General features: G+C 43.6%; 1 protein-coding gene across 1 annotated transcript in view; it reads right to left on the bottom strand.

Moving 5' to 3' along the window:
- Positions 1–24554, bottom strand: part of cacna1ba (calcium channel, voltage-dependent, N type, alpha 1B subunit, a) — an 846233-nt gene that overhangs the window by 100817 nt on the left and 720862 nt on the right. Inside the window, exons 30-32 of the mRNA XM_073052070.1 lie at positions 23066–23176; positions 20512–20595; positions 7792–7908 (exon numbers count right to left, since the gene is read on the bottom strand). Of these exons, the coding sequence (XP_072908171.1) occupies positions 7792–7908; positions 20512–20595; positions 23066–23176 (312 nt within the window). The remainder of the gene's footprint in view (positions 1–7791; positions 7909–20511; positions 20596–23065; positions 23177–24554) is intronic.

The raw sequence follows: 24554 nt of genomic DNA, 5'->3' as shown, positions 1-24554 counted from the left end.
TAGTCAGTGTGAACGTGTCTCCAGACTGACCAGTCAGTGTGATAGTGACTCCAGACTGACCAGTCAATGTGATAGTGACTCCAGACTGACCAGTCAGTGTGAACGTGTCTCCAGACTGACCAGTCAGTGTGATAGTGACTCCAGACTGATCAGTCAGTGTGATAGTGACTCCAGACTGACCAGTCAGTGTGAACGTGACTCCAGACTGACCAGTCAGTGTGATAGTGACTCCAGACTGACCAGTCAGTGTGAACGTGACTCCAGACTGACCATTCAGTGTGAACGTGTCTCCAGACTGACCATTCAGTGTGATAGTGACTCCAGACTGACCAGGCAGTGTGAACGTGTCTCCAGACTGACCAGTCAGTGTGAACGTGTCTCCAGACTGACCATTCAGTTTGAACGTGTCTCCAGACTGACCAGTCAATGTGAACGTGTCTCCAGACTGAGCAGTCAGTGTGAACGTGACTCCAGACTGACCAGTCAGTGTGAACGTGTCTCCAGACTGACCAGTCAGTGTGAACGTGACTCCAGACTGACCAGTCAGTGTGATAGTGACTCCAGACTGACCAGTGTGAACGTGTCTCCAGACTGACCAGTCAGTGTGAACGTGTCTCCAGACTGACCATTCAGTTTGAACGTGTCTCCAGACTGACCAGTCAATGTCAACGTGTCTCCAGACTGACCAGTCAGTGTGATAGTGACTCCAGACTGACCAGTGTGAACGTGTCTCCAGACTGACCAGTCAGTGTGAGTGTGTCTCCAGACTGACCAGTCAGTGTGATAGTGACTCCAGACTGACCAGTCAGTGTTAACGTGTCTCCAGACTGACCATTCAGTGTGATAGTGTCTCCAGACTGACCATTCAGTGTGATAGTGACTCCAGACTGACCAGTCAGTGTGATAGTGACTCCAGACTGACCATTCAGTGTGATAGTGACTCCAGACTGACCAGTCAATGTGAACGTGTCTCCAGACTGACCATTCAGTGTGAACGTGTCTCCAGACTGACCAGTCAATGTGATAGTGACTCCAGACTGACCAGTCAGTGTGAACGTGTCTCCAGACTGACCATTCAGTGTGATAGTGACTCCAAACTGACCAGTCAATGTGATAGTGACTCCAGACTGACCAGTCAGTGTGAACGTGTCTCCAGACTGACCATTCAGTGTGATAGTGACTCCAGACTGACCAGTCAGTGTGAACGTGTCTCCAGACTGACCAGTCAATGTGAACGTGTCTCCAGACTGACCATTCAGTGTGAACGTGTCTCCAGACTGACCAGTCAATGTGATAGTGACTCCAGACTGACCAGTCAGTGTGAACGTGTCTCCAGACTGACCAGTCAGTGTGAACGTGTCTCCAGACTGACCAGTCAGTGTGATAATGTCTCCAGACTGGCCAGTCAGTGTGAACGTGTCTCCAGACTGACCAGTCAATGTGAACGTGTCTCCAGACTGACCAGTCAATGTGATAGTGACTCCAGAGTGACCAGTCAGTGTGAACGTGTCTCCAGACTGACCATTTAGTGTGAACGTGTCTCCAGACTGACCAGTCAATGTGATAGTGACTCCAGACTGACCAGTCAGTGTGATAGTGACTCCAGACTGGCCAGTCAGTGTGAACGTGTCTCCAGACTGACCATTCAGTGTGATAGTGACTCCAGACTGACCAGTCAGTGTGATAGTGACTCCAGACTGACCAGTCAGTGTGAACGTGACTCCAGACTGACCAGTCAGTGTGATCGTGTCTCCAGACTGACCAGTCAGTGTGAACGTGTCTCCAGACTGACCAGTCAGTGTGATAGTGACTCCAGACTGACCAGTCAGTGTGATAGTGACTCCAGACTGACCAGTCAGTGTGAACGTGACTCCAGACTGACCAGTCAGTGTGATAGTGACTCCAGACTGACCAGTCAGTGTGATAGTGACTCCAGACTGACCAGTCAGTGTGAACGTGACTCCAGACTGACCATTCAGTGTGAACGTGTCTCCAGACTGACCATTCAGTGTGATAGTGACTCCAGACTGACCAGTCAGTGTGAACGTGTCTCCAGACTGACCAGTCAGTGTGAATGTGTCTCCAGACTGACCATTCAGTTTGAACGTGTACCCAGACTGACCAGTCAATGTGAACATGTCTCCAGACTGACCAGTCAGTGTGAATGTGTCTCCAGACTGACCAGTCAGTGTGATAGTGACTCCAGACTGACCAGTCAGTGTGAATGTGTCTCCAGACTGACCAGTCAGTGTGAACGTGTCTCCAGACTGACCAGTCAGTGTGAACGTGACTCCAGACTGACCAGTCAGTGTGAACGTGTCTCCAGACTGACCAGTCAGTGTGATAGTGACTCCAGACTGACCAGTCAATGTGAACCTGTCTCCAGACTGACCAGTCAGTGTGATAGTGACTCCAGACTGACCAGTCAGTGTGAACGTGACTCCAGACTGACCAGTCAGTGTGAACGTGTCTCCAGACTGACCAGTCAATGTGATAGTGACTCCAGACTGAACAGTCAGTGTGATAGTGTCTCCAGACTGACCAGTCAATGTGATATTGACTCCAGACTGACCAGTCAGTGTGAATGTGTCTCCAGACTGACCAGTCAGTGTGATAGTGACTCCAGACTGACTAGACAATGTGAATGTCTCCAGACTGACCAGTCAGTGTGATAGTGACTCCAGACTGACCAGTCAATGTGATAGTGACTCCAGACTGACTAGTCAGTGTGAACATGTCTCCAGACTGACCAGTCAGTGTGAACGTGTCTCCAGACTGACCAGTCAGTGTGATAGTGACTCCAGACTGACCAGTCAGTGTGATAGTGACTCCAGACTGACTAGTCAGTGTGAACGTGTCTCCAGACTGACCAGTCAATGTGAACGTGTCTCCAGACTGACCATTCAGTGTGAACGTGTCTCCAGACTGACCACTCAGTGTGAACGTGTCTCCAGACTGACCATTCAGTGTGATAGTGACTCCAGACTGACCACTCAGTGTGATAGTGACTCCAGACTGACCATTCAGTGTGAACGTGTCTCCAGACTGACCAGTCAGTGTGATAGTGACTCCAGACTGACCAGTCAGTGTGAACGTGACTCCAGACTGACCAGTCAATGTGATAGTGACTCCAGACTGACCAGTCAGTGTGATAGTGACTCCAGACTGACCACTCAGTGTGAATGTGTCTCCAGACTGACCAGTCAGTGTGAATGTGTCTCCAGACTTACCAGTCAGTGTGATAGTGACTCCAGACTGACCAGTCAGTGTGATAGTGACTCCAGACTGATCAGTCAATGTGATAGTGACTCCAGACTGACTAGTCAGTGTGAACGTGTCTCCAGACTGACCAGTCAGTGTGAATGTGTCTCCAGACTGACCAGTCAGTGTGATAGTGACTCCAGACTGACCACTCAGTGTGAACGTGACTCCAGACTGACCAGTCAGTGTGATAGTGACTCCAGACTGACCACTCAGTGTGATAGTGACTCCAGACTGACCAGTCAGTGTGATAGTGACTCCAGACTGACCAGTCAGTGTGAATGTGTCTCCAGACTGACCAGTCAGTGTGATAGTGACTCCAGACTGACCAGTCAGTGTGAATGTGTCTCCAGACTGACCAGTCAGTGTGAATGTTTCTCCAGACTGACCAGTCAGTGTGATAGTGACTCCAGACTGACCAGTCAGTGATATTGTCTGATCGATGTTAGCCTCTTCTCTCCATAGCTCTCAATTCTTGCATTTAAAAAAAAATATATATTTCTCTTCACCTGAAAGAGCCCCAATGATCTCACCTCCACCGCTCTCAGGGCAGGGATTTACTGCCTTCCGAGGGGTTTCCTCACACTTCACTTTTATTGGCCAAGCCCATTGCTTTATAACAATGCTCCCTTGTTTGTTACACTTTCTTTTGTAGAAACATCTCAACAGCTCTCTGTCAAGCATTGCCCTTTCTTTGAATGGCACTGAACGCAACCTAATAATTTAATAATTAATAATTTAAACTGGCTTAAGGAAGCACATACACTCTGACTTGAAGATTGTACAAAACATTTCACTTAAACCGCCACTTGTGTTTTATTTTCTGACATTTGTAGTCGGATTTTCAAAACGGCATGCAGGCCAAGTCAAAGTAATCAGGGCTTCATCTAAAGCCATAAACCAATATTATTTTTGGTTCTGAAGTAATTGGTGTCCTTTACAACAGCCTGTCCAGCTCAGCCAAAGTTTACTTTAACTTTCCATACTTATCAAACACCAGTAATGCCAACATTTTCTGTGAATGAAAACAAACATGCAAAATATCAGGAATACTAAATAAACATATTTATTTTCCATATCACTGATAATATCAACCTGAAGAAGGAACCTGACATTTTGCCTCTGACTTCAGGTGTAAAGTACCTTTATACTCAAGTGAATTTTAAATCCAAGTCTCCAATGGGAAAGGGCTGATTATTTGTTCATTCCAGGATGAACTTTATTCACTGAAATTACAGACATTTTTAATACTGCCAAATGTTTAACTACATGGCTAGTTCCCTGTGCCAAGGTATTGCTTTCGTGAACACTATCTACCTTAAGGTGTACCCCGACATAGATCGGCTGCTCTGTGCCGATCTGTTCTGGATCCAATGCACTGTGATTCCCCGTCTTGTGAAAGTGACACAGTCGCTTTCTTTATAACCAATTACTGTTAACAATGGCCTAATTCAACCGGGTCCTGATTGCTCAGAACAACAGATTGTTAAATTTACATGGAACGCTGCTTTTTATGTTCATTGAAGTGCTCGTTCACCTGCTGTCTGACAGTCGCAGACTTTGGCAAATGAACGTTTCTTCTGGTACAGGGGGGAAACTGCAACCATTAACCGACAGGTGGCGCACTTACACAATAAGAGTCGCAACCAGCTGAACGTAGTTAAACACCGGATGATTAACAATTACCGCGAAATGGGACAATCCCCACCTGATCCCTTCACTGCACTCCATCGCTGGGGTTATGTGGGTTTGTGGGCGTGCAGAGTTTTGAACACAGCCCAGCATATCACGGAAAACAGCCTCTTCTCCAATGTGGACTCTGCCTACACGTCTCACTGTTGGGTAGAGCTGTTCGAGCAACCAAATGGCCACACCCACCCTGGACATGTCTCTGCCCCTTCCCCGCCAGGCATTAAATACAAAAGCACGTACCCCCAAGCTCAAGGACAGCTCCTACCTCACTGTTATAAGACTACTGAATGGTCCCCTAATACAACATTTTGGACTCTCGACCTCACAATCTACCTTGGCACACTAACATGTCAAGGAATTGGAGCTGCGGCTCGATGACCTTCGGCCCATACGGGAGACTGAGGTGGTGCACAGGGCGGTAGCCATCCCTAAGTTGCAGGAAGCGGGTACCAGGAGAGGGACTAGGAGGGCCGGAATGACCTGTTTCCGTGCTGTGATTGTTATATGGTTATATGGAAAGAAAACGGGCAGCCAGTTTGGACACGGTTGTGGGGGAAGGAGTCAACTTTCCAGGTGGGAGCCATAGCAACCGGGTCTTGGGCACTGAGTCTGGCGTTGAGGCTCAGAAGGGAAATTGGGGAGAAGTGGACTGCAGACGTGATAGGGGATTCCAAGGTTAGAAGAGTAGACACGAGATTCTATGGACGCCTGCATTTGTCTATCAAGTGCCAGGGTTATGGACGTCTCGGATCGAGTCCACAGCATTCTAAAGGGGAAAGGTAAGCAGCCAGAAGTCTTGGTACATATTGGCACCAATGACATAGGTAGGAAAGTAGAGGAGGTCTTAAAGAGAGGATTTAGAAGGCTAGATAGAAAACAGGACTTCCAGAATAGTAATCTCTGGATTGCTGCCTGTGCCACGTGCCAGTGAGGTTAAGACTAGGATGATTTGGCAGATGAATACATGGCTGAGGAACTGCTGTAGGAGACAGGGCTTCTGGATCATTGGGATCTCCTCTGGGGAAGGTATGACCTGTAAAAAAGAGACAGGTTTGCTGGAAGCGTTGGGAGGGTTTAGACTAGGGTGGGAGGGGAATGAGAACCACAGTGACAGAGCTAAGGATGGGGCAGTTGATAGACAGACAGAGGCAGTGTGTGGTGAAACTGTCAGGAAGGACAGGCAGGTGAAAGGACTACAGCCCAGGGTTCTGAAAGAGGTGGCTGAAGAGATTGTGGAGGCATTAGTAATGATCTTTCAAGAATCACTAGATTCTGGAATAGTTCAGGAGGGCTGGAAAATTGCAAGTGTCACTCCACTCTTTAAGGGAGGGAGGCAGAAAAAAGGAAATTATAGTCCAGTTAGCCTGACCTCGGTGGTTGGGAAGATGCTGGAGTCAATTTTTAAGGAGGAGTCACGTGATAAACCAGGCCAAAGTCAGCATGGCTTCCGTTAGGGGAAAATCTTGTCTGACAAATCTGTTGGAATTCTTTGATGAAATAAGAAACAGGATAGACAAAGGAGAATCAGTAGGTGTGTACCTGGATTTTCAGAAAGCCTTTGACAAGGTGCAGCACGAGGCTGCTTAGCAAGATTACAGGAAAGATACTAGCATGGATAGAGCATTGTCTGATTGGAAGCAAAGAGTGGGAATAAAAGGAGCCTTTTCTGAATGGCTGCAAGTGACTAGTGGTGTTCTGCAGGAGTCACTTTTGGGACTGCTTCTTTTTATGTTGTGTGTCAGTGATCTGGATGATGAAACTAATGGCACTGTGGCCAAGTTTGCAGACGATACAAAGATAGGTGGAGGAGCAGGGAGGTTGCAGAAAGACTTAGACAGATTAGGGGAACAGGCAAAGAAGTGACAGATGGAATACAGTGTCGGGGTGTGCATGGTCTGGCACCTCGGTAGAAGGAATAAAATGTAGACCATTTTCTAGATGGTGAGAAAATTCAAAAGTCTGAGGTGCAAAGGGACTTGGGAGTCCTTGTGCAGGATTCCCTAACGGTTAAGCTGCAGGTTGAATTGGTGGTGAGGAAGGCAAATGTAATGATAGCATTCATTTTAAGAGGAGTAGAATATAGGAGCAAACATGTGATACTGAGGCTTTATAAGGCACTGGTGAGGCTCCACTTGGAGTGTTGTGAGCAGTTTTGGGACCCTTAAAAGGATGCGCCGACATTGGAGAGGGTTCAGAAGAGGTTCACAATAACGATTCTGGGAATGAAAGGGTCAGCATATGAGGAGCATTTGATGGCTCTGGGCCTGTACTGGCTGCAATTCAGAAGAATATCGGGGGATCTCATTTATCTATTGAACGTTGAAAGGATTAAATAGACTGGATATGGATAGGATGTTTCCAGTGGTGGGAGAGTCTAGGATCAAAGGGCATAGCCTCAGAATAGAGGGCTGTCTATTCAGGATGGAGATGAGGAGGAACTTGTTTAGCCCGAGGGTGGTAAATCTGTGGAATTCATTGCTAAAGGCGGCTAGAGAGGCCAGGTCATCGCATATATTTAAGGCAGAGGTTGATAGATTCTTGATTAGTCAGGGCGTTAAAGGCTACAGCGAGAAAACAGGAGAATGGGGTTGAGAAGAAAATGGACCAGCCATGATGAAATGGTGGGGCAGGCTCAATGGCTCCTTTGGCTTATGGTCTTACGGTCTACTTCCTCAACGGACCATTGTAATGAATTGATCTGAATGAATAGTATGCAAGACAAGTTTTTCAATGTACATGAAACAATAAGAAACCAATTTACCAAACTTCTTATTCTAAATGCCCGGCCTTAAGGAAAGACACAATGGTTTCTGGTTATGGTGACATTCCGAGACTCACCTTAAAGGACTGCACGAATGTCCAGAGCAAAATGCGGATGGTATATCCTTGGCGGAGAAGCTTGATGAGGCGTGCTGCTCTGAACAGCCGCAGAAAGCTGAGATTGATGAAGTTATCCTGGCAAAAGGAAAGTGAGTAAACTATGGTAAGTGTCATTACTCAGAACCACGGCATTACCGGTACAGAACTCAGATCTAATACATCAATAATTCCATTGTATTAGGCACAGGAGCTCCTAATACAATGTCTTTTAAAGGAACATGCAATGTAACATTTCATTTGCAACATCTGCTCATTAACTGAAATGTTAATTGGTAATTTTCCAGAGGTTAAATGCAAGTGAAAAACCAATTGAAGTTTATATTTATAAATATTTCAGTATCAAAGTCCCCCTTTATGGTTATAAGTTGGACAAAAGTTTCCTTTAAAATTGGTACCTAAAGATCCCATTAAGGGCAATGTTCTGAATTAGAAAATGTACAGAATGTATTAGCATCAGTGATGAAACAGATAAAATTATGAGCACAAGCTTCAGGCATTTACCAATACTAAGTAAAGAGTAATTATTCCAATTTATCGATGTAATTTAAGTTTTAATATCTTATTCATACAATCATGGATAATATTCACAATTTACTCAGTCATGCTATGAGAAGGATCTTTATTAATAATTCCACTGGCTTCAGGTTCACTCTCAATTTTGTCTGGGGACATGGAAATGTTACATTTTGATTTCTAATGATGAACACTTAAAAAAATCGTGTCATTCCACCTGTGGAAAATTAACAGTTTGCAGCAAGCTGAAAGCAGAACAACTCAAAGCATTAAACTGTTGCAGTTCATGAATGGTGCAAGTGTGAACAGGCATTGTTTTCTTTAAATGCTCCATGCAATTGAGGAGCTAGTGTCTGTGCAGATTATTGCTGTGCCAAATTCACCACCAGTACTAATTTAACATTTGCAAGCAGACAGTGAATTCTAGAGCTATCATCTGAACAAACTGAATGAATGAATGCTTTAACTCACAGTCAAATCCTGAGATGGACTTTGAAGAAACTAACTGCAGGAAGAACTCGGTGGGTTGAGCTGTATCTCTGGGGGACCAAATCCTGCATCAGGGCAGTTCAACAATTCCTTTCCCCCTTACAGACACCGCTCGGCTCACTGAGTTCCTTCTTCAGAGAGTTGCTCCAGATTGCAGTAAATGCATTTTGAAGAAGGCTGCACTAAATCACCTGGAAAAGTTGAATTTTAGATGGGAAAAATGTGTGACTTTCACCCCTCTGTAACAAGAGGCCACCGATGGAGTATTTGGTGATTGTTATATGGCTGTTCTAATTACATCCACATTCCAACAAGGAAAGCGATGACTTGCCTTCAAAAAAGATTGTTCCATCCAACTAATACAGAGAAACACATTACAATCGGACGCCTCGTAAAATGGGGCTATCTGCCAACAACACCCATTTCCCACTGACCTGCCCATTGAAAAGCAGAATTAATCCTTGAGGGCTAGGCACTCTCTGAAAAGATTGTTTATAACCACTAGATTAGTCAAATATTCAGTGTAAAGTGGTGTTTATGGATTATGGCTTTCTAAAGTTTTATATCCTGCGAGTATCCTTCCAGCGTAGTACCTACCTCAGAATGGTAGCAAATGGGTTACAACAAATTGACTGAGCTATTATACACTGAGATGTCAATTGGAATTCAATAGTCCCTGATATCTTGTATCTGTTCACTAGAGAGAGTTTGATTGTGGAACTCGCACATGGACAGTTTAAAATCCAAAAAAGGTAATGCTGTTCAAAGTTAAATATTTTCCAAACGTGAAGCATCTGTGACATAGAAGCAGTGGGATTATTGTGTTGAGTGCTCAAAAGGTCTGCCCAATCAGACCTTTTGCAAGCTTAGTGACCAATTGTCAACTTCGTAACATGAGTGAGTTAATGGAAAATCACATCAGTTCAGCTCCACTGAGATTTTCTAACTAAACCGATGCTTTGGAATCTTTTCCACACTTAAAACAGAGTTTGACAGGAGTCAATCTCTCACATCAGCATTGCAAAACATGCTGCACAGTTGAAAATGGGCGGTGCAATATCGTATGGCAAAAATGGAGCATTTGGGCAAACTAGAAGCAAGAATTTTGGTTGAAGGATCAGACGGAGATGGACACTGGAGTGATAACAAACATGAGGAAATCTGCAGATGCTGGAAATTCAAAACAACACACACACAAAATGCTGGTGGAACACAGCAGGCCGGGCGGCATCTATAGGGAGAAGCACTGTCGACGTTTCGGGCAGAGACCCCTCATCAGGACCAGCATTTTGTGTGTGTTGTTCACTGAAGTGATAATCTCAGTTTGAACAGCAAAACAGCTGGGAGGGGGACTGGACTGGGGAACAGTAAAATCATCCACAAAATATCAAAGTAAACACAAATTAGAGTCTACATTCATGCAGACTTGATAAAAAAAAAAGCAAAAACCTCCACAATAAAACTGTTGCACTGCTTGTTTATAATTCAGGCTCCACTTTCCATACAAACCAAATCTGGAACAGATCTATGGCAAAGAATTATGCAATTCTTACACACCAGGCTCCAACCACACAATTCCCTAATTCTGACTGAATCTTTCAAAAACCCAAAACTTAATGTTTTTAAAGCTTCTTTGACAAGCTCAAGACATATTTAAGCTAAACTTCACCTACTTAGAATTGTTTTCAATTCAGCATAAGTTGAAATATACAAATTAACTTTCCAGTTTTAATTAAATAGAATTAGAATGTACGTTGTGCAGACTTCGTGCCTTTAGACGTATTTTAGGGTTTGTTTACCTTCTGCCATGTACTTCCCATAAACACCACTAGATCCCAATGATCACAGTTTGAACATCGCCTTGGGTGCCCTTACAGTTTGCAGTACTCTTAAGGAAACAAGGTAGAATTTTGGTTGTTATTTCCCGTTTTAGTTTCTTCACACAGAATGGAGATTTTGTTCAGTTAATAGAGACATACAGCATGAAAACAGGCCCTTTGGTCCAACTGGCCCTTGTCAGTCAAGGTGACCCATTTAAACTCATGCCAGTCGGCCCATAACTTTTCCTATCCACATACCTGTCAAAATGTGTTGTGTGGTGTGTCAATGGAATGGTGAGAAAGACATCTGACTGAACAACAGATCTGCACTCTTCCTCTTCTAATGATGGACAGATTAACAGCTAATAACTTCCTTGGATTTGAACCCTTCAATAGATGGCCAGGGTGTCCTTTCTGTTGTAGATGGTTCATGGACAATTCAGGGAAAGGAAGCTGCATTAAATGGCAAGTGTGGCATTTCCTTGTCATCTCCTGAATGGGAGAGCCTGTAACTTTCTGGTCGTTTCTCGGGAAGAGGGAAACAAGAAGATTACAGGTCTCCGATACTGGAATCTTACAAAATTTCATTTTATAACTCTGAGTGGGAGTATGTTACTCTGCATTTCCATTGGGGAATTTGAAATATAATTAGGTATTCAGAAGAAATATGTGACTGGAATAAAAATGGTGTCTAATAGATACAGCTAACTCGATGCTAATTTCATAAAATGTCAAATTTGTTAATCACCCCATTAGTGACAAGAAAACAGTGTCAGTCTTAGAATAAAAAAAGCACTTTCAGATAACCAATCTTGAAGATAAAGCTAATTGACGTAGAATAGGTCAGGTTGGGTGGGAGCTGAGGGACCAAGGGGAACGAAGTTTCCTAACCATTTTTTCTCCATTGTAATTGGTGTTTAGGCCCTAGAGTGGCACCTGCAGCTTCTTTGGGGAAGAAGTTAGTTTGGTGTTGGACTGAGGCAACGTGGGGCCCTACTCAGTATCTATCCTTTATTATCCTGTGAAACGCCTGCAGAATTTCTGAATAGTCAGCTAGTTTTTTTTGCCTGGGTGGACAAGTTAATGGCTAGTAAATGTTCGGAGTGACACTGCCTCATTAGGCACGACATCAGCAAATGAGTGGAGAAAGCACTGTAAAACTTGTAAATCTCCAAATCTTCAAATGAGCCCGTGAACAGTTCACTCGCTTTTCAGTTCCACTGTTGATGAATCGAGTTATACAATGTTGAGTCAGGTCCTTTGGCCCACCAAGGTCATTCTAACCACCTACCACCCATTTATACTAATCCTATGATATCATTCCCCACCCCCCCAGCTTTTCCATCAACTTCCCACCCATTTCTACCACCATTTACACTGTTTCCAGTAGTTAATTAACTTACTGAGATGTTAGAGAAAACTAAAGCAAATCCACACCAGAGATCATGGTTGCACCAGTGTTTCTGGAGCTGTAGGACAGCAGCTGCGCAACTCTGCTGCACTGGTACAATTTGGACCATTGCCCCAGAGATCACGGTTGGACCGTTGCCCCAGAGATCACGGTTGGACGTTTGCCCCAGAGGCCACGGTTGGACCGTTGCCCCAGAGGTCACGGTTGGACCGTTGCCCCAGAGGTCACGGTTGGACCGTTGCCCCAGAGATCACGGTTGGACCTTTGCCCCAGAGGCCACGGTTGGACCATTGCCCCAGAGGCCACGGTTGGACCATTGCCCCAGAGGTCACGGTTGGACCATTGCCCCAGTGGTCACGGTTGGACCATTGCCCCAGAGGTCACAGTTGGATCGGTGTCTCCTGAGCCCTGGAACAGAAGATGTCCAACTCTGCTGGTACAATTTGGACCATTGCTTCGGGCAGCTGCGGGGCACTGTCACAGGGGAACATTTCACATTCTACCCTGATGCGGTCTAGTTTTTCACTCAAAGACTGCACCTCATTTTTGCCTTGCTAAGATGAATGTGAACAATCCAGCTCAGCTTATTTTTTCTTTGGTGGAAACCTGAGGTCACCTTCAACCTTTCAGATGACTAGCCCTGCCTCGATAAAGCCTCTGTTATATGATGGTCCACGTGCTGTTCCTTCCCGCCCACCTGTAAATCACCATCCATTTTATTCCTGACATACACATTTTAGACAGATATGATCAACATGGCACCAGGGCTCTTCCCTCACACTGAGATATGCACTTTAGTCCAAACACAATCCATCCGTACTTCCGACAGGCTTAGTGAATTCCTCTGAATAAAACTGATTTAAAAACTGCTGCTGATAATTATTTCAAACCTTTCTTTCAATTTTAAGAGATACGATCAGGCCAAATTCGAAGCACCTAATCACATTAGAATTTTCCCTGTGTTTTTCTGGAGCAATATTCTTTCAGTGGCCAATATGGATAAATACCAACTGGGGAACTATTCAGAAAGAACAATTGTAAGAGATGGCTAAATTCAAGGGAGCAGTTAAGGCAGTGCAGTCATTCAGAATGTTTCACTTCTAAATGTTTATCACTCTCAGGACCTCCTCCCACCCAGCTCTTTTAATAAAATCAGCCCAATTAACAGCCCAATTAAATTATCAAAAGTTAATACAAAAGTAAAAGTTAATTCAACTGACTAATCACTATAGGGTAAATTATTTGACATAATTTGTTATTATTAGTGCTAAAATCTCTTGCAAAGCAAATATCATTTGTACCAGTTCTCTGTTTTGCTCCTTCTAGACACTCCTTGCCTTTCTATTTGCCTTCCCTTTCCCATTTTAAATGAACCTTTTAATAAAATTAAAGGGTGAGGTTTCAGGGAACAGCTCCCAAGATTCCAGTAATGAAACGCTGGGCAGTAGGTCGATAAGTTTGTAAGACTGAAGCTGCTAAAATGGACACCACACACTCTTGCACCTCAGAACACAGCAAAATCAGAGAAAATGAACAAGCATCACTTCTTTCTGTCAGCACCAAGTAAAAAGAAAAGCAAAATTATAAAGCAATGCAATTGCAATCCAAAGATTTCTTAAATTGATGAAACCAACCAGTTGCTACATGTTGATGTTGTTCATGGGTGATTGATGTTGGCAATATGCAAAGAAAGATTTTGTTTTGTGCGCGGTTAAGCAGCAGGTGCAGAACATAGGCAGATACATGGTTTTCATTTGTGTGTTGTTTGGATGACGTGATTCAGCAGACCGTTGGAGAAAATAAGGAACAAAGACAAAAGGAAGTGAGAAATCAGATGAGATAAACTAAACCTGATAAAATAAAAGCACAGCATCAGCTAAGTCGTATAAGAGTCTGGCAAACCAGTGTTAGAACTCATGACCTTTAAAGTCATGCTAACACACAATCTCATGAAAAATCAGAATACGAACTTATTGAAGATCCATCAAATCAATATAAAATTAAGGAGCAACAATGTTTATTCAACCCTGTGAGGTTGAATAACAATTTATAGTTGAATAATCACAACATATAAAACTCACAGTTCTGAAAATCATATCAAGTTTTTAAACAAATTTTAGTAGTTCAAGCACATCAATAAAATAATTTCTCTTTATTGAAGTACAAGATTCTTCATTACGCTTTCTATCCAGGTAATTGTTTTACCTCACAGAGGGCACATTAAATCATTGACCCTTAATACAACCTGGGCAATGTTTGAGTAATCCACATTACTTCACGGGTATTAAACAGGTACATTTTGTAGCAGACTATTAGTGAGGTAGAATATTATTTAACGGCAGGGCTGATCAGGGATTGGACACAGAAATTCAAATCACTGGTAAACCAGGAAGCCCCAACAAAATGACAAGACTCCTTTGGGCATTGATATTTGATATCAGATCAGCTTTGACTCTGATGCTACCATAGTCAAATAAAATGCTGATAATTGCTGTGAATCACAAACGATAGGTGATTTTGCATGCCCTGCCAATGCAAGGTAGTCTATCTCACCTCTTGGACGAGGTTACAGGAAAGAAAGGGAATTGCTCTAGTTCAAAAAAAAATGCCCAAGGTTATCCTCATGTAAACTGACTGCGAATGTAAAGCATAAAAGCAGAAGATCATCTAATTTCAATTTGTTTCCTGTTAATTGTCAGTAATTAATGATTATTCAAAGTAATTGAATCTAGAATTGTGGCTCCTAAAGAAACACACACAAACAAATGAACATTAGAATAAAATGCATTTGATTTCATGAATACAAATGTATTGTTTATCATTTACTTCAGACTAATAAACAATACAATTTCCATGTAGGTTGGATGCAATAGAAGAAATCAGGAAGTACTCTTAACTTCAAGGGTTATGTTAATAAACCTCATCAAAAACTAATTGTCAATGGAAGCAGCACACTTCACACCCGACTGTGTCACCTGACCAGCGTCCTAACTGGTTTCCCATTCTCGAGAGTATGCATGCAAATAATTTCAACAAAGCCCAAGGGAACTCCATGCAATGATTTGACAGAAGTTGCCCTGATCTCATTTTACTTGTTAAAGAAAGAAAAGTGGTACTGGAAATCAAGGACAAAACAATGAGCCAAAGCCTGAAGATGAGGGCTGCCAAGCAAAACATAAACGTGGTGAGTCGATTGGTAATTGACTAACCCTAAACCATCAGGCTCTTGAACAAAAAGGGATAACTACACTCATTTAAAGACTCTGTTATATCATTATTTCATGCTTTTTATTTATTGCTATTTATTTAGATCTGATAATAAATTTTACTTTGAACTTTGGTCCATGCATTTCACAATATTTGGCTTTTCCGTGTTTCCTTTCAACATGGAAGACAATTTTGACTCACTGAGACTGTGCTGTCTTACAGAGGAATCTCACTCCTCCTCTAATTCTATCCTGGAATCTATTTTTCCCATTAACTCCCTGCTGATTCTCCACTCACTTACACACAAATTGCCAATTAACCCACCAACCTGCATGTCTTTCCTCCTAGAGAACCACAACCTTGTTTTAGAGTTTGGAGGCCTGCGTGCCTCGATGACCCAGAGAGCCATGTTGGCTGGAGTCAGGGCTTTATGCTTTGGCTCTTTCTTGGTAGGATCACCCATGCCAAACAGGTCAAAGGGTAGAGGCCAGACCAAGAGTGGCCCACCAGTCCTCCAGGTTTGGGGGTTCAGCTCAGAGCCAACAACCTTGACTGGTAAAACAACATTGTTACAGAAACAGCAAAGAGGAAACCTTCTACATCTGAGTGCAAGGTATTCTTGAGTCTCCACCTGGGACTCGCGTGACTGATAGCAGTAAAAACCGAGCTACTGACACGATGAAGGAAGCCCTGGGCACCACCAGAGATGGAGGACCTTCATTGCTGCCCTAAACACGAGTGATGCAATGGGCAGTAGGTAGGTCACACGTCTTTAGGATATGGGTGGAAACCGGAACACCGAGGGGAAACTCGCAGTCTTGTGGAGAATATGCAAACTCCATGTCGACAAGACTCCAGGACTGAACCTGGGTCCCTGGAGCTGAGTGGCAGTGGCTGCATCACTGTCCCACCACTTCCTATTTCCTTTTACTTCTTGGTGCTCCCTTGTGTATTACTCTCTTCAGTTTTCCTATTCTTCCCATGCTATGCATGGACCTAGAGTTGAGATTTTTGATTGGAGAAAGGCTAACTTTGAGGAGATGCGAAAGGATCTAGAAGGAGTGGATTGGGACAATTTGTTTTATGGGAAGGATGTAATAGAGAAATGGAGGTCATTTAAGGGTGAAATTATGAGGGTACAGAATCTTTATGTTCCTGTTCGGTTGAAAGGAAAGGTTAAAAGTTTGAAAGCGCCATGGTTTTCAAGGGATATTAGAAACTTGGTTCGAAAAAAGAGGGATGTCTACAATAGATATAGGCAGCATGGAGTAAAGGAATTGCTCGAGGAATATAAAGAATGTAAAAGGAAACTTAAGAAAGAGATTAGAAAAGCTAAAAGAAGTTACGAGTTTGGTTTGGCAAATAAGGTGGAAGTAAATCCGAAAGGCTTCTACAGTTATATTAAAAGCAAGAGAATAGTGAGGGATAAAATTGGTCCCTTAGAGAATCAGGGTGGTCAGCTATGTGTGGAGCCGAGGGAGATGGGAGAGATTTTGAACGATTTCTTCTCTTCGGTATTCACTAAGGAGAAGGATATTGAATGGTGTAAGGTGTGGGAAACAAGTAAGGAAGTTATGGAACCTATGACAATTAAAGAGGTGGAAGTACTGGCGCTTTTAAGAAATTTAAAAGTGGATAAATCTCCGGGTCCTGACCGGATATTCCCCAGGACCTTGAGGGAAGTTTGTGTAGAGATAGCAGGAGCTCTGACGGAGATCTTTCAAATGTCATTAGAAACGGGGATTGTGCCGGAGGATTGGCGTATTGCTCATGTGGTTCCATTGTTTAAAAAGGGTTCTAGAAGTAAGCCTGGCAATTATAGACCTGTCAGTTTGACATCAGTGGTGGGTAAATTAATGGAAAGTATTCTTAGAGATAGTATTTATAATTATCTGGATAGACAGGATCTGATTAGGAGTAGCCAGCATGGATTTGTGCGTGGAAGGTCATGTTTGACAAACCTTATTGAATTTTTTGAAGTAGTTACGAGGAATGTTGACGAGGGTAAGGCAGTGGATGTAGTCTATATGGACTTCAGCAAGGCCTTTGACAAAGTTCCACATGGAAGGTTAGTTAAGAAGGTTCAGTCGTTAGGTATTAATGCTGGAGTAATAAAATGGATTCAACAGTGGCTAGATGGGAGATGCCAGAGAGTAGTGGTGGATAATTGTTTATCGGGATGGAGGCCGGTGACTAGCGGGGTGCCTCAGGGATCTGTTTTGGGCCCAATGTTGTTTGTAATATACATAAATTATCTGGATGATGGGGTGGTAAATTGGATTAGTAAGTATGCTGATGATACTAAGGTAGGAGGTGTTGTGGATAATGAGGTGGGTTTTCAAAGCTTGCAGGGAGATTTATGCCGGTTAGAAGAATGGGCTGAACGTTGGCAGATGGAGTTTAATGCTGAGAAGTGTGAGGTTCTACATTTTGGCAGGAATAATCCAAATAGAACATACAGGGTAAATGGTAGGGCATTGAGGAATGCAGTGGAACAGAGAGATCTAGGAATAACAGTGCATAGTTCCCTGAAGGTGGAGTCTCATGTAGATAGGGTGGTGAAGAAGGCTTTTGGAATGCTGACCTTTATAAATCAGAGCATTGAGTACAGAAGTTGGGATGTAATGTTAAAATTGTACAAGGCATTGGTAAGGCCAAATTTGGAATATTGTGTACAGTTCTGGTCACCGAATTATAGGAAAGATATCAATAAATTAGAGAGAGTGCAGAGACGATTTACTAGGATGTTACCTGGGTTTCAGCACTTAAGTTACAGAGAAAGGTTGAACAAGTTAGGTCTCTATTCATTGGAGCGTAGAAGGTTGAGGGGGGATTTGATCGAGGTATTTAAAATGTTGAGAGGGATAGATAGAGTTGACGTGAATAGGATGTTTCCATTGAGAGTAGGGGAGATTCAAACGAGAGGACATGATTTGAGAGTTAGGGGGCAAAAGTTTAAGGGAAACACGAGGGGGTATTTCTTTACTCAGAGAGTGATAGCTGTGTGGAATGAGCTTCCTGTAGAAGTAGTAGAGGCCACTTCAGTTGTGTCATTTAAGGTAAAATTGGATAGGTATATGGACAGGAAAGGAGTGGAGGGTTATGGGCTGAGTGCAGGTAGGTGGGACTAGGTGAGATTAAGAGTTCGGCACGGACTAGGAGGGCCGGAATGGCCTGTTTCCGTGCTGTGATTGTTATATGCTTATATATATATGCGTAACTTCCCAATGGACGAACAGGCATCTATGCCAGTCCTTGACTGGTTACTGAGTAATACCTGTTTTGCACTATGGAAAGACTGGGTCTCCGGCATCTCACCACCCTGAGACGGACTTGCATCATTAATCACTCTTTAGGGCCCCTAGGGCAAAGTGTAACCTCCAGGTGGCCGGTCCGCAGAGAAAATTCCTAATGTCGTTACAGCAATCTTCTGGAGCTCACTGCACAGCCATGTCCTGCCCCAAACATTACAACATCTATCAAGCCTGGTTGATGGATGAGTGGTCACTGTGAGCAAAATATTTCATTTGTTTAATGAGCAGGCTTGTTCAGATCATAAATAGGGCTGGGGTGTATCCTGAGGTTTGTAATCAGACAGGGTGATTACTATTACCAACAACGCAGGGCGAATTAACACAGCTGTACTGTTTCAAGTACTCTGAGTACAGAGAGGCTACTCAACCAGCTGGAGGACACCTGCTGTTTAATCTCCGGTTGCAGCAGTTCAGGACTTCAGTACAGCTAAGATTGGCATCACTGCGACTCTATACCGAGGCCTCTTCTTCAGAGACATGGAAACTCGAGTCAAAGACTTGGCTGGCGTTTCTGGACAGCACCCAGTTGTCAGTCAGGGCCAAAGGAAATGATGCTGACAAATATTGACCTGTTTTGTGGAAACATGCTGATAAAACTCGGTGGCTGTTACCAGTCCCTGGTGAGTCCACACTCATTATCAACTGCCTCCGGCTGAGAAGTGTCAGTTCTCCCACCAACTACAAGACTGGCAGATGCAAGTCCTGCTTATTGGGTATATTGCACCAATGACTTTCTCTTTCAAAGACCATTGTAATCTTAACCAAATCATCATTGTGGAGCACTGATACAAAAATCACCAAAATTCAGAGACTGCGCAACAATGGCACGTGTCCACCGAGATAAAAGTTAGCCCAGGCAAGCAATATGAAAACAACCTCTCCACTAAAACAAGACAAATCAACCCATGAGGCTGGAATTGATTACTGAAAATATCAACGGGCAAACGTTCTATCAACTTCTTCTGCAATCTCAGCGATCTGGATGTAACTGAAGGATGCAAAGTGCCCAGACATTAACACCAGCACTAATAATCCCCAGCGTCCTGCTCACAGCTTAGCATGTTCCCTTCTCCACTGTGGTGAGCTGTGCCTTACTCTGGCTCAGGACCTCGATAGCATTCAAATCATTGAGATCTGATGTGTTATTTGTGTTCATCTGAAACACCAAGCTTATTTCACCCACCGCAGTCCGGCCCTCGAGAAGGAGTGCTTGATTCAATCCCCTCATTTTGTTCAGAAGGACAGGTCCACTTAAAAGCCAAATTAGATAGATAGATAGATAGATACTTTATTCATCCCCATGGGGAAATTCAACTTTTTTTTCCAATGTCCCATACACTTGTTGTAGCAAAACTAATTACATACAATACTTAACTCAGTAAAAAATATGATATGCATCTAAATCACTATCTTGAGACTGATCTGACATCCTAATGACGGGAAACAAATCAATGGGAAGCCCAGTACTCAGAGGGAGAATCGTGCATCACTTCCACTGACTATAAACTTTCCCAGTCATTTGCCTTCAGCTGCTTGAGGAAACAGGGAGGCTGCCAATGTGTTCCTAGCTGAAGAAACTGGTAACGGGAAGGGGAGGGGGATGGAGACGGGTGCAAGGGAGAGGAGCTGGTAAAACGTGGGAACCAAGAGGTGAATTCACATTTTTCCACCATGACCAGACCAATTATTATCAGGATTGTGTTTAATGGTTGAAAGGTTCAAGCGGAACAAGCGTGCAGCGAACCTCTCCTCTCCCAGTTTCCTGTACAAAGGACAGCCGCTGTGGCACCAATTGCCTTCGTGTCAATGTCAGCGTGAATCTGCTGCTTCTTCTCACTTAGGACAGAGCTAAAGCCAAATGGAAACGGCACAAGACCCAGCCTGCCTCACCGCAAATGGCTCGAAGCAAGGTAGAAATACTCACCGCTAGTTCAGTGACTAAAATATCAGTTATACTTCCCAGTACAGTTACAAAGTCAAACACATTCCATGCATCACGGAAGTAATTCTATGCAAAAAGAGAGAAAAAAAATCAGTATCAAATTGTCAGCAATTGTACACATCATGCAGATTCATCCCAGCGTGTGCAGATGCTCCCCACTGTTGCTCAGGAACAGATTTAAATTCACTTCCAGGTCATTACGGGCGGTGATGTTGTTAGCTGACCCTAAGTACCCACAGGTATGGGGGGGGGGTACACTCTGGTGACAGGTTCCCTCAGAACCGGCAGCTACAGTTCAAAGGTTCACTGGAAAGATGAGAACGCCCACAGCTCAGATCCAGCTGGCTCAGCTCTGCATTTGGCGGTGAGATTTCAGGTCATTATGTGACGCATAGATAAGGGGGATAGTAACAGTCCTTTCCCCAGGGGAGGGAAGGCCAAAACTATTGAGGGTGAAATGGGGAAAGACTTAAAAGGGACCCGAGAGGCAACCTGGTCGTGCAGAAAGTGGTGGGTATGTGGAAAGAGCTGCCAGAAGAAGTGGTCAAGGCAGCTACAATAGCATCATTTGAAGAGCAGCCAGATAGGTACGTGGAGGGACAGGGTTTTGAGCGATATGGACTGAACACAGGAAGTTGCGACTAAATGGATGCACACCATGGTCGGGCTGAAAGGCTTGTATTCACGTTGAGTCGCTCTCTCCACAAACTAGAATCATGGAGTCCTACGGCACAGGAATGGGATCTCGCAGCTGGCCTCGTCCATTCCAACCACAATGTCTATCCACTCTGTACTAAACACATTTACCTGCATTGGCCTGTATCCTGTACACCTTCCCTATCCTGGGCAGAAGCATTTTGAAATATTTTAAGTGTATCAGCCTCTATTACCTCCAGTGACAGCACATAAAACGTAATCAACACACTGTGTGGACAATTTGTCAGATTTCCTTCAAATCTTTCCTCCCTCACCTTGAACTTGTGTTCTCTAGTTGTAGACTCTGCTGCCCTGAGACAAGGTCTATGACCTTCACAATTGCATAAATCTCTATTAGGTCACCCTCAACCTCCTGTAGTCCAGTGGCCTATGCAATCTATCCCTGTAACTGCCGTCCTCCATTCCAGGCAAGATCCTGGTGAGCCTCTCGGTTGTTAAGCACAGTCTAACCACGACATCCCAACTCAGAGCTTCGGCCGATGAAGGTAGGCATACCAAATGCCTTCTTCACTTCCTGATCCACCTTTGGCAGACTCTGGAGATGACAATTCCTAGCTTGAGTTGTGTCTCTATGAGTATGAAACGATGTAAATGTTAGAGGTGCTGAGTGATTTGTGTGGTGTCAGTAGTGGTCATCACTGGTTCACTGCCAAGATATTTCAGCTTTCCACAGGACACCACCCAGCTGGTGCACACTGCCATTTGGACTCAACACCATCACCAATGGGAACTAATGTCAGATATCCATTAATCCTATTCTTGATCGGATAAGGACGGTACACAAGCCCCAGTTCCTCATTCCCCCATCCTCTAAACTCCCGATGATACGGTGGCTCTGATCTTCAGCCTGCTACCACATTATCGGACACCCAAGGACCTTCCAGGCTGAGTACATGGATCACACAATCCATTGACAATTCAATGTTCCCAGGCCTATTACCATGAGGCTTCAATGTTCCAACAGCACAATCAGCAACCCAGTAAGGCCCTGATCAATCAAAGAGCCAATTCCCCAAGACTCCTTGACGGAGGAGTTCCGCCTGCCCTGGGTGATCATCCATTGGCTGGGACCCTGCTATCTCCCCGGCCTATGTTTGGAGCACAGACCCTCCAACGTCTGGTCATTTCAACCTCCCCCTCCCACACACCTATCACTGGAAGGATGATCAATCAAGCCCTACCCCCAAATGTCCAATCATCACTTGGCCGCAAATGGTTAGATTACCCAACTAACTCCACAGGCTCAGGCACAGAGGGACTTGTGTCTGCTGTCTCCCTCTGCCCACTAGCCTAACAACCCGGTCTCAGTTCTAAAATGCTGCATCTTCCATTGCTTGCTGAGTAGCACACGGAGGAAAGGGGAGCAATAGAGCAAGTGCTGCTGTCTAACAGCTAGAGTGACACAGGTTCAATCCTAGGGGTCTGCACATCCCTCTTGTGGCCACACTGTAATTTCCTCCCACATCCCAAAGACACGAAGATTAACTGGTGACTGAAACTGCCCCTAGGGCAAAGGTGAACCTGGCAGAATCCGGAGGCAGGATATGTAATACAGTGAGGCTTTAGCACAGGTGTTTTTTCCTTTACATTTATGCCGTAACCACGTGCCAATGGGTGGACCTCTCTGCACACAATCAAATCTCCAGTTTCTCTGTAAGGACACAAACCAAATCGAGCTCTGGACAGAGGCAGGTCTTTGTAAAACTAGAGTTCTTGACCGGAGACGTGAAACACCTGTACTACGGACTCGAGCACTAATTCAAAACACATTTTTCATTATTGTTAAATGGTTATAATTGTACAGCACAAAGTAACGTACCAGTATACCAAAGGCAATGAGCTTCAACACACACTCCATGGAGAATAGAAATGTGAATAAGATGTTCAGGTACTGCAGCATTCTGTCATATGGATCAGGAGCGTTATGGAACTATTTAAACAAAAAGTTTAAGAGGAACAGGAATCAGTCTTGATCCTTTCTAGAATTTCCGCGACAGAATCAGCAAGGTTAAATTGTTGCATGCCAGGAATGAAATGGCTCACTGGCCCAGAACAGAACCTCCTCTTTTATCAAGGACACCACATTCCTGTGGACTTCACCAAGCTGTCTCGCACAGCAAACTGGTCGCTGTGATCAGTACATCAGTACAGGAAAAAGTCACTGGTGCTTAATTCACCCCAAAACACACAAAATTCTATTCTCTGATTTTCCCAGTACCCAGTTCGTATTAAGTTTCCCATACTGTGCAGAAGGTATAAAACAACTAACTAAATGAGTTCATTTTCTGAAGTTCAGCTCTGATGGTCAATGGTGATTAACTCTGCTGGGCATATTTCAATTATATAGATTGTGCAAATTACCACTCTATCTGGTACACTGTTCTACATCACAATGGCTACTGGGAAGTCATTATTCTTGACTTGATAAGGCAGCCAGCTGATGAGAAGTAACAGCAACCTTGAGAAGCTGTACTGGAGAGGGTGCAAAGGGGATTTAACAAGGATGGTCTCAGATCTGGAGAAGTGTAGCAAAAGGAATTCGTTCCCTGAAAGGACAGTACCTCGCATTTAAAGAGAGCATGGAAATGTTTTGGAAGAGGCATGTTTTTCAAAGAACACACAGCACTTGGTGGATGATGGGTTTGGTTTGGAGAGCTCTTCCTCAACCAGAACAGCCATGATAGGATTAACGCCTCTATTTGTCTCATTATCAATCAAAAATTAACCAGTTATATTTGTGATCCCTAAATGCATTTGTGCCCAATTTTATCCTGGTGTGGCGTATCCAGAAATAGATGAACATGTTTAAAATCTCATAATTAAGTGTTAATTTTAGAAATATTATTGTGTCATAACAATATTCTAATTTATTTCTGATTGTTTAATTATTGGCATGAGTGTCATTGCTTTGTTCATCAGAGAGTCAGTAACTCATTACTTTAGCTGTAAGTTATTTTTGTACCAGATATCCCAAATCTAGTTTTTTTTTAAATTAATTGTACCACTGGGAGCATCATGAACATTTGTATTGCTGATATATTATTTTAATTTTATCAAGTCTGTATCAACCTTTATGTTTCTGCCCCTAAAGTGCATAATTCCTCTCAATAAACATACAGATAAATGTCACCAGATTATACGTTCTTGATTTGAACTTAAACATACATCAGTGGAATAGAGTTATTTATCAACACTTGTTGTACCATTGACAAAATTATAAGACCATAAAATATAGGAGCAGAATTAGGTCATTTGGCCCATTGAGTCTGCTCTGCCATTTCATTATAGCTAATCTAATTTTACTCTCA

Source organism: Hemitrygon akajei, chromosome 7 (assembly GCF_048418815.1).
Source record: "Hemitrygon akajei chromosome 7, sHemAka1.3, whole genome shotgun sequence".
Lineage (NCBI taxonomy): Eukaryota > Metazoa > Chordata > Chondrichthyes > Myliobatiformes > Dasyatidae > Hemitrygon > Hemitrygon akajei.
This window is presented reverse-complemented; position numbering and strand designations above follow the sequence as displayed.